This window comes from Oncorhynchus mykiss, chromosome 6 (genome assembly GCF_013265735.2).
Source record: "Oncorhynchus mykiss isolate Arlee chromosome 6, USDA_OmykA_1.1, whole genome shotgun sequence".
Lineage (NCBI taxonomy): Eukaryota > Metazoa > Chordata > Actinopteri > Salmoniformes > Salmonidae > Oncorhynchus > Oncorhynchus mykiss.
In genome coordinates this window covers 60,164,497-60,176,066 of record NC_048570.1, presented here as the reverse complement: position 1 = coordinate 60,176,066, position 11,570 = coordinate 60,164,497, and the positions used below count along the sequence as shown (strand labels likewise).

General features: G+C 42.7%; 1 protein-coding gene across 1 annotated transcript; it reads right to left on the bottom strand.

The window, feature by feature from the left end:
* Window positions 1–517: 517 nt before the first annotated feature.
* Window positions 518–8,562, bottom strand: LOC110526261 (cytochrome b-c1 complex subunit Rieske, mitochondrial). Its single transcript, XM_036980620.1, has 2 exons — window positions 8,225–8,562; window positions 518–1,853 (listed from the first exon to the last, which is right to left on the bottom strand). The coding sequence occupies exons 1-2, from the start codon at window positions 8,433–8,435 to the stop codon at window positions 1,243–1,245; spliced, it is 822 nt and encodes a 273-aa protein (XP_036836515.1). The 5' UTR covers window positions 8,436–8,562; the 3' UTR covers window positions 518–1,242.
* Window positions 8,563–11,570: the final 3,008 nt, after the last annotated feature.

The window sequence follows — 11,570 nt, the reverse complement described above, 5'->3', positions numbered from 1 at the left end:
GTGGAATTCCAAGTGGGACATTTCTTCAAGGCTGACCCGAAACAGTAACAGGTCTTGTCAATCCTATTTACTAAACACGTATTGTAAGGAATCCATTGGGATAAAATAAATATACACACAGGCAGTTATGCATTGCTTGTCTCTGTGACCCCGGAGAGAAAGACAAAAACACTTTATTATTAGCTAGTTATTAGTCAATGAAGCGTGGGAATGCCAGGCGGGTTGGCAGCCATTTCCCTCCTAATCACCAGAGCTCTCAGTCAAGAGACCACCTCAGACAGCAGGATTCTCTTAAACTGGACCGTAGTTTTGACATGCATGTAAAATCAAACGAGTGTTCATGTTATTAACCCAGCCTGACAGCTAAATGAAATGTACTCGTAAATCTGAGGTTTGCTTTAGCAGGTGCATCAGAAATGTTCAAATGACATTCAGACTATAGAGGCAAGAAGCTGCTGTGTACTGCACCTGCAACCCAGTCTGAGCTGAAAGCTGTAAATAGCACACAAAAGGAATATGATTTTCTGTGAAACATTTATTAGCTTAACATGAGCATGCATTTGTACATAACTCTGTATACAGATGGATAGCTCATTAATACAAAAGTGTAATCTGGCTGTTCTGTTGCATTAGCATCAATTTAAACAATGCCCTTGTCAGCACCCACTGACCACTTTTCTTTCTGGTATAGAATGTGTAATGTTAATCTGTGTGACCACCACCAAAGCAAAACAGTGATATTGATTAGAAAATCAATATCGCCATTAAACAACTGAACCTAGCACTCTAAATCATCCCAACAATATCCAATATCCATTTTGGATATCTCTGAAACTGAACGTAAAGCCATCATTCATGACATTAACCCTTTAGAATCACCTCCGGACACAATTGTAGGCAACTGTCTGCAAGCAGGTGTACGTTTTTGATTGAGCAGCAAAGTCTTGGTCAATCCCCTTGTACCTGCACTATTAAAACATCATTATTGTTAGTAGGCTATTCCATGTTAAGAAAGGCGAAAGAAACCCCACTACTCATTTACAACCCAGGTCGTATTTTGGTACAATATAAGATTTAGCTGAGATTGGGTAAATAAATAACATGAGAGGTTTTCAATCAGATAAAATGTACATTTATTACTTACAATAATTTATGCCACCCTGAAACAGAGGTTGTGCCTGCTAATGGATGGAATAATGAGCCAGACAGAAACACACTGATCTGTGATCTCAGTCCAAAAATTTAGCCTACAATTACTGTGTCCTCATCTGGGAACTCATAGAAGGGCACCTCAAGGTTGAGTGGGGCTGGGCCTTTCCTGATACGGCCAGAGGCATCGTAGTGAGAGCCATGGCAGGGGCAGTAGTATCCACCATAGTCACCAGCATTGGCGATGGGTACACAGCCCAGGTGGGTGCACACGCCAATAACAATGATCCATTTTGGGTTGGCGACGCGGTCCTTGTCGTGCTGGGGGTCACGTAGCTCAGCCATATCCACAGCTTCCTCGGCGGCGATCTCTTTCTCAGACCGGTGGCGGATGAACAGAGGCTTGCCCCTCCACTTGAAGGTCATATTCTTGCCCTCTGGGATCTCTCCCAGCTTGACCTCGATCTTGGACATGGCCAGGACATCAGCTGAGGCACTCATGGAAGAGATAAACTGTGTGGCCACGGTCTTGGCTGTGTAGACACCAACCACGGCTGTGGCCCCGGTGACAAGGTAGGAGAAGGTTTTCCTGGACTCGCTGCTCTCCTGAGAAGATTTCTTGGGGTCAAGCAACTCAGGCCGACGGTAATCAGAGAAATCTGGCACCTTGATGTCAGTGTGAGCGAATCGGACTGCAGCTTTTGCTGAAAAATAAAACAAGTCCATTAGATAAACAATCAAAACAGTATTAAGAGAAAGACAATGGCATGTGATAGGAAAGTACCAGAGGGCACATTATAGAAGCAGATGCATCCAAGTCAATAGCTAGTAAGATAGCAAATTAATGATCAGATTGTTTGAAAGTAAAAGTTTAAATACAAAGTAGCTAGCTAGCAAGCTTTCTAATAGTTAGCTAGCCCATTAGCTGAGGAGTATTCATTATGTCTTGCAATGGAAAACCGTTTAAGAATCAAACGGATGAAACGCAATGATTACCTTCCTGAATTTGTCCAATATAACCCCTTGTTTTGTTATAAAACATTTTGCAACAAAATCTGCCTAATGAACACACCCTTGACCTACATCAGGGGTGTCAAAGTCAAATGGACGGAGGGCCAAATAAAAAAATCAGCTACAAGACGAGGGCCGGACTGTTCGAATGTTCATTGAAAAATTTTTAAATGACGCATATAGTCTAGTGAACCTAATTGAACCTACTGAAAACCTAACAAATATATTACAATATGATCAGATAAATAAAGCAATATTTTCTTATGGCTCTGTCAGTAATCTTTAATTTTCAACAGACACAAAAGACAAATTTCCTTTATATAAATATCCCCATAACATGAACATTAAATGAAAGAAACCGGTATTCAAGGCACCATCAGTAGACTATATTTTCTATTTTAGCAAAAGTGGGCTAAATTTACTTCAAAGAAAAAACAATAATAGCAATTTTCTATCATCCACTCAACTGAAATATTTTTAAAATATAATTGGATTGAAATACAAAAAAATAAAGTGCAAAAATCTATTAATCAAAAACAACACTTTGTTTAAGGAGAAGTAACATGCAGTGAAAACAAATATTAAATTTTAACTTTTAAACTTGAACTGAGTAAAAACTCTAAATATGTGATTGCACAGTAATGTTCACTTGTTTGAGGTTGAGGGTGATACTTGGTGGTGTCCCATCTTTTCCACAAGTTCATCAATGTTCGGGGTAAGGCTCTGAGCTGAAGAAATCCTCAGAATTGAGTGGAGGTGTTCAGCAGTAAGTCGACTTCTGTGTGATGTTTTGTTCAGGTTCATCAAAGAAAACAGTTGTTCACACAGGTATGTGCTGCCAAACATAGACAACGTTTGAGCAGCCTGGATGCGCAGCTGGGGCATTGTGCCGGGGAGGAAACGGGCAAACTCCGCAGCACCCACTGCCGCATATTTTTCCCTCAGTGCATCATTGCATTGGAGGTCAATCAACTCCATTTGGAGGTTTGGTGGTGAGCTTTCCACGTCAACAGCAAATGGGTTACCGAGCAGTTCCAACCTGCTTTTTTGTGCTTCAAAGTCAGCAAATCGGCGTCGAAAGTCAGTGGTAAGCATACCTATTTTATCAGCCAACTGTGTGCTCGGGAACGCACTGGTAGAGAGCTTCTCTTTCATGGTCTGGCAGCTGGGAAAGTGGCTCAAATTTTCTTTCCGCATCTGCGTCTCCCACAGAGTCAGTTTGGTTTTAAATGCCTTCACTGTACTGTACATATCAGAGATGACACGATCCCGACCCTGCAGCTGCAAGTTTATTGCATTCAGATGACTCGTAATGTCACACAGAAAAGCCATTTCACACAGAAACATTTAGTCTCGGAGTTGTGTTGTGTCTTTCCCTTTGCTGTCCAAGAATAGACAAATCTCCTCACGAAGCTCGAAACATCTTTGAAGCACCTTTCCCTGGCTTAGCCATCGCACCTCTGTGTGATAAGGCAAATCACCATGCTCCGTTTCTAACTCCGTCAGAAATGCCTTGAACTGGCGGTGATTCAAACCTTTGGCTCTGATAAAGTTAACTGTGCGCGTGATGATGCTCATTACATGCTCCATTTTCAAGGCTTTACCGCACAACGCTTCCTGGTGTATGATACAATGATAAGCTGTCAGCTCACCTGTCGCGTTTTCCTCTTGCATCTTTTCCCGTATCTTCGCCACCAGTCCGCTCCTGTGTCCACACATCGCAGGTGCTCCGTCGGTTGTCAAACCCACGAGTTTTTCCCAAGGCAGCTCCATCTCATTTACACATCTTGACACCTCTTCATACAAATCATGCCCCGTAGTTGTGCCATGCATAGGACGTAAAGCCAAAAACTCCTCTGTCACGCTTAGGCTGGAGTCCACTCCGCGGATGAAAATTGACAACTGGGCAATGTCAGAAATGTCGGTGCTCTCATCCACAGCCAAGGAATATGCAATAAAATCTTTTCCCTTTTTCACAAGCTGCTCTTTTAGATTGATGGACAACTGGTCTACTCTCTCGGCAATGGTGTTTCTGCTCAGACTCACATTTAAAAAGAGTTGCCTTTTTTCTGGGCAAACTTCGTCACAAACTTTAATCATGCAGTTTTTGATGAAATCCCCCTCCGTAAATGGCCGGGCTGATTTAGCGATCTCTTCTGCCAAAATAAAACTGGCCTTGACAGCAGCCTGGCCTTGTGATTTGGCTTTTTTGAACAGAGCCTGTCGAGATTTGAGGCCTCGTTTTAATTCCTCTGCCTTTTGTAGCCTTTGTTCCATGTCCATATTCTTGTTTTTGTCCGCGTGTTTCGTTTCATAATGTCGTCTCAGATTATACTCTTTCAGTACCGCCACACTTTCTCCACACAGAAGACACACAGGTTTTCCAGCTACCTTCGTGAACATATACTCCGACTCCCACCTTGTTTGAAACCCCCGGTTCTCAGTATCCACCTTCCGTTTTGCCATTTTTGATGGGTATCTGAAAGTTAATTTTACTGTGATGCTGACGACTGCTGTGCCAATAAATATTGAAATGAAGCAGCCTACTGCTCGGTGCGTCACCTTTGCATTGTGGGAAATGTAGTATTGGTGCGTGTAAAAGATCTGCGGGCTGCCGGCTTGCTGCGGGCCGGTTCTAATAATAAATCAAGATCATCCCAGGGGCCGTAAAAAACCTTCTTGCGGGCCGGATGTGGCCCGCGGGCCTTGACTCTGACATATGTGACCTACATGTTAGCTACCAACTCCCTTGCTAAAATGTAACGTTAAACTAGTGACCAAGAAAACTCTCCTCACTCTAGCCACAAGAATCCGACCCTACCATTACACTGAGCTGCATTGGGGCCAGAATGCAAACATGGTTACATTACGACACTGTATGGATGGGATATGCCACTGTACTCAATTTCACCTTAATCCACACCAATACATCTCAAATCAAATTTTATTTGTCACATGCTCCGAATACAACAGGTGTAGACATTACAGTGAAATGCTTACTTACAAACTCTTAAAACCTCTTGGTGTTAGGGGGCAGTATTTTCATTTTTGGAGAAAAAAAATAAAAATCCCGTTTCAAACGGGATATTTTGTCAGGAAAAGATGCTAGAATATGCATATAATTGACAGCTTTGGATAGAAAACACTAACGATTCCAAAACTGTAAAGATATTGTCTGTGAGTATAACAGAATTGATGTTGCAGGTGAAAGCCTGAGAAAAATCCAATCCGGACGTGCCCCAGGTTTTGAAAGCGCTGCGGTCCAATGACTCCCTATTCAGCTGTGAATGTTTTTTATTTATTTTTTATTTAACCTTTATTTAACCAGGCAAGTCAGTTAAGAACAAATTCTTATTTTCAATGACGGCCTGGGAACAGTGGGTTAACTGCCTGTTCAGGGGCAGAACGACAGATTTGTACCTTGTCAGCTCGGGGGTTTGAACTCGCAACCTTCCGGTTACTAGTCCACCACTCTAACCACTAGGCTACCCTGCCGCCCCGTACCATCAACGAGCTTACGCTTTCTACGTATTCCCCAAGGTGTCTACAGCATTGTGACATAGTTTTACGCATGTCTGTTGAAGAATAGCCGTAGGCGGCCAAATTGCGTAAGTGGCCACATGGTGGCTCCGAGAGAGATTCTCACGTAAAATACAGAGGTAGCCATTACCCCAATCGGTCCTAGTGAAAAACGAATTGTCCCGACGGATATATTATCGAATAAATATTAGAAAAACACCTTGAGGATGGATTCTAAACAACGTTTGCCATGTTTGTTGATATTATGGAGCTAATTTTGAATATTTTTCGGCGTTGTGGTGACCGCAATTTCCGGGCGATTTCTCAGCCAAACGTGAAGAACAAACGGAGCTATTTCGCCTACAAAAATAATATTTTGGGAAAAAAATGAACTTTGGCTGTCTACCTGGAAGTCTCCTGAGTAAAAACATCCGAAGTTCAAAGGTAAACTATTTAATTTGATTGCTTTTCTGATTTCCGTGACAAGGTTGCCTGCTGCTAGCAAGGCATAATGCTATGCTAGGCTATGATAAACTTACACAAATGCTTGTCTAGCATTGGCTGTAAAGCATATTTTGAAAATCTGAGATGACAGGGTGATTAACAAAAGGCTAAGCTGTGTTCCAATATATTTCACTTGTGATTTTCATGAATAGGAATATTTTCTAGGAAGATGTATGTCTGTTGCGTTATGCTAATTAGTGTCAGATGATGACAACGGTCCCGTTCACGGGATGGGGTGTCACTACAGGTTAAATTATGAAAAAAGATAAGAAATAAATAATTAAAGAGAAGCAGTGAATAAAAATAGCGGGGCTATCTATATACAGGGTATACAGGGGGTACCGGTACAGAGTCAATGTGTCAATGTGCAGGGGCACCGGTGTCGAGGTAATTAAGATAATTATGTAAATGCAGGCAGGGTTGTTAAAGTGGCAATGCATAGATGATAACAGAGAGTAGCAGCGTGGGGGCAAATAGTCTAGGTAACAATTTGATTAGCTGTTCAGGAGTCGTATGGCTTGGGGGTAGATACCTCTTGGACCTAGACTTGGCGCTCTGGTACCGCCTGCTGTGCGGTAGCAGAGAGAACAGTCTATGACTAGGGTTGCTTGAGTCTGATGATTTTTAGGGCCTTACTGCCTGGTATAGAGGTCCTGGATGGCAGGAAGCTTGGCCCTGGTGATGTACTGGGCCGTACACACTACCCTCTGTAGTGCCTTGTGGTCGGAGGCCGAGCAGTTGACATACCAGGCAGTGATGCAATCCGTCAGGATGCTCTCGATGGTGCAGCTGTAAAATCTTTTGAGGATCTAAGGACCCATGCCAAATCTTTTCAGTCTCCTGAGGAGGAATAGGTTTGAAATACTGTTTATTTTCCCGGAAAACTGCCGTTTTGTTCTCATGCTAGCTAGCAGTAGCCATTATGGAATGCCACATCAAGTTGAACAACAAAATAAGCTGATAGGTTGACTGCAAACTGGCTGCAGTGGCTACTGCTAGCTAGCATGAGGACAAAAATGGCAGTTTTCTGGGGAAACAAGCAGTATTTCAACCTTCTCAATCTATCAGTGTGGATTAAGGTAACGTTTGGAGTGCAGTTGCATATCCCATCCCTGCATAGAGGTAAGCTTTCCGACCCATATCGCACGCCAGCTCCATGGCGTCTTAATATAGCCATGATTGCGTTCTGACCCCAGTGTAGCTAAGTGTCGACAAGTGTAATAGTAGGGTCGAAATCAGCTGACTATCATCACTAAGACCCACCTTTATGGGTTATGTAATGTATTGTAACTAGAATGATCAAAATATGACATTACTACACATAAGTAAAGGTAGCAGCTAGTTAGCTATTTAGTTAGTTAGCTAGTCAGGTTGTGACCCCAGACTCCAGTCACAGTTTCTTTAACCCAGAGGCGCAACATTGAGAGACTTACGGGAACGCTTGCAAAACAGACCATGCAAGGGTTTGCAAAGTCAATGAGGTAAGTGTTATACACATGGACGTATTTCTGCGCATGAGTTTAGCAAGGTAACGTCGACAATGCATCGCCTATAAGCATGATCGGGGATTTCTATTGGAGAAGCAGTTTCTGCCTATCTTCAAACTGTACTGTCTTTGTGCCCCATACTGCAGTGCTGCTCCTCCTGCTAGTTAAAATGTCTTAGCCTCGTTCATCATGGGCATCCCACTTACTTAGCTAACTAACTAGATAATTGTTAAAAAATATTATTATACCCAATCGATATGTGAAATTAATTGTACTTCTACCCAACATGTTTGTGGTTGTTGGTTCAAACCGTTTGGCCTTGACCTCAGTCAGCTACCTCAGTTAGCTAGTTAACTAGCCGGTTGGCTAGGCCGCTTCCAGCCAATGCACTCTACACAGCTAACATTAGCGAGCTAATGAACACTAGGCTAAATTATGAAACAATCCTCAGATTCTACAGCATATCAATTGGACTTTAGTAAAATACAACAATGACTCAAGTAAAACTCGATTACTAACATTAGCCCTGAGATACTGCTAGCTTAGCTACTTACCATTTATGCTAACTGATACTGCAGGCCCAGTCTTTGGACTCTGACCGTTCAGGGACTCGCGGGTAAGGAAAGGTTTCTTCGTGTCTACCAACACTTTCTCTCCTTTTACAACCACCCCTGGAATAAGGGCTTTGAGGGGTCCAGCAACTGCATAGTTCGTAGCCTGCAAGTATGGAGAAAATACCCCCGAACGAGCGGCAAGGGACATCATCTTTTTAGCGAGAGAGGCTCCTTGCAATGCTAGCTAGCTACGACCTTGTCTAGACTGTGCAAGGGGAACAAGCGCTGGTTGATTACGCAACACGTCAGGTGACGAAATTACGTATATCAGAAAGGTTACTGTGTGTTACTTTTCTACTGTGATGAGCAATATCTAATCCATTCTTCTCTTAGGGAATTCTTATCTGATGAAAATACTTAAGACTTTTCTGACATTAAATTGTTTTATGTGTTTTGTTTGACACTTTTAAATTTTTTGCTCAAATTTGAGATAACCAATCATAATTTGCATAAACTTATTCCCTGCTTTGATAGCTGGGGCGGGACTAGTGGTTAGAGCGTTGGACCAGTATGAAAGCTTGGTGGATCGAATCCCGGAGCTGACAAGGTAAAAATCTGTCGTTCTGCCCCTGAACAAGGCATTCATTGTAAATAAGAATTTGTTCTTAAATTACTTGCCTAGTTAAATAAAATGTACATTTAAATATCACATCAGGACCTACATTTAATAATTATCCTCATCATGCAGAAAAATACAAAACATTATGCATAGCTGCTATTTGTGTAACGGTTATACATTGACTTCATAGGTAGTGATATATAGATATTCAAAATACATCTTTGTCCAAATGTAGGCCCCTGTCATGCATTTTTTATTTTTTTATTTTAAATTTATTTCACTTTTATTTAACCAGCTTGGCCAGTTGAGAACAAGTTCTCATTTACAACTGCAACCTGGGCAAGATAAAGCAAAGTAGTGCGACAAAAACAACAACACAGAGTTACACATAAACAAACGTACAGTCAATAACACAATAGAAAAATGTATATACAGTGTGTGCAAATGTAGGAGAGTAGGGAGGTAAGGCAATAAATAGGCCATAGAAGCGAAATTATTACAATTGAGCATTAACACTGGAGTGATAGATGTGCAGATGATGATGTGCAAGTAGAGATACTGGGCTGAAAAAGAGCAAGAGGATAAGTAACAATATGGGGATGAGGTAGTTGGGTGTAATATTTACAGATTGGCTGTGTACAGGTACAGTGATCGGTAAGCTGCTCTGGCAGCTGATGCTTAAAGTTAGAGAGGCAGATAAGACTCCAGCTTCAGTGATTTTTGTAATTAGTTCCAGTCATTGGCCGCAGAGAATGGGAAGGAAAGGTGGCCGAAGTAAGTTGGCTTTGGGGATGACCAGTGTAATATACCTGCTGGAGCGCTGGGTGTTGCTATGGTGACCAGTGAGCTGAGATAAGATGGGGCTTTACCTAGCAAAGACTTATAGATGACCTGGAGCCTGTGGATTTGGCAACAAATATGTAGTGAGGGCCAGCCAACGAGAGCATACAGGTCGCAGTGGTGGGTAGTATATGGGGCTTTGGTGACAAAACAGATGATACTGTGATAGACTACATCCAGTTTGCTGAGTAGAGTGTTGGAGGCTATTTTGTAAATGACATCGCCGAAGTCAAGGATCAGTAGGATAGTCAGTTTTATGAGGGTAATTTTGGCAATATGAGTGAAGGATGCTTTGTTGCAAAATAGGAAGCCGATTGTAGATTTAATTTTGGATTGGAGATGCTTAATGTGAGTCTGGAAGGAGAGTTTACAATCTAACCAGACACCTAGGTATTTATAGTTGTCCACATATTTTAAGTCAGAACCGTCCGTGGTAGGGATGCTAGTCGGGCGGGATGGTGCGGGCAGCAATCGGTTGAAGAGCATGCACTTAGTTTTACTAGCATTTAAAAGCAGTTGGAGGACACGGAAGGAGTGTTGTATGGCATTGAAGCTTGTTTGGAGGTTTGTTAGCACAGTGTCCAAAGAAGGGCCAGAAGTATACAGAATGGTGTCGTCGGCGTAGAGGTGGATCAGAGAATCACCAGCAGCAAGAGCGACATCATTGATGTAAACAGAGAAAAGACTTGGTCCGAGAAAAGAACCCTGTGGCACCCCCATAGAGACTGCCAGAGGTCCGGACAACAGGCCCTCCAATTTGACACACTGAACTTTGTCTGAGAAGTAGTTGGTGAACCAGGCGAGGCAGTCACTTGAGAAGCCAAGGCTATTGAGTCTGTCGATAAGAATGCGTTGATTGACAGAGTTGAAAGCCTTGGCCAGGTCGATGAAGACGGCTGCACAGTACTGTCTTTTATTGATGCCGGTTATGATATCGTTTAGGACCTTGAGTGTGGCTGAGGTGATCCCATGACCAGCTCGGAAACCAGATTGCATAGTGGAGAAGGTAAGGTGGGATTCGAAATGGTCGGTTATCTGTTTATTAACTTTATTTTTGAAGATTTAGAAAGGCAGGACATGATGGATAGAGGTCTATAACAGTTTGGGTCTAGATTGTCTCCCCCTTTGAAGAGGGGGATGACCGCGGCAGCTTTCCAATCTTCTGGGATCTCAGACGATATGAAAGAGAGGTTGAATAGGCTAGTAATAGGGGTTGCAACAATTTCAGCTGATTATTTTAGAAAGAAAGGGTCCAGGTTGTCTAGCCCAGCTGATTTGTAGGGATCCAGATTTTGCAGCTCTTTCAGAACATCAGCTGTCTGGATTTGGGTGAAGGAGAAGCAGGGGGGGGGGCTTGGGCAAGTTGCTGCAGGGGGTGCTGAGATGTTGGCCGTGGGTAGGGGTGGCCAGGTGGAAAGCATGGCCAGCCGTGGAAAAATGGTTATTGAAATTATTGATTATTGTAGATTTATCGGTGGCGACAGTGTTTTCTGTCCTCAGTGCAGTAGGCAGCTGGGTAGAGGAGCTCTTATTCTCCATGGACTTTACAGTGTCCCAAAACTTTGGGGAATTTGTGCTACAGGATGCAAATTTCTGTTTGAAAAAGCTAGCCTTAGCTTTCCTAACTGTTTGAGTATATTGGGTCCTGACTCCCCTGAAAAGTTGCATATCGCGGGGGGCTATTCGATGCTAATGCAGAAGGCCATAGGATGTTTTTGTGCTGTTCAAGGGCAGTCAAGTCTGGGGTGAACCAAGGCTATATCTGTTCTTAGTTCTAAATGTTTTGAATGGGGCATGGTTATTTAAGATGGTGAGGAAAACACTTTTAAAGAGCAACCAGGCATCCTCTACTGATGGGATGAGGACAGTATCCTTCCAGGATACCCG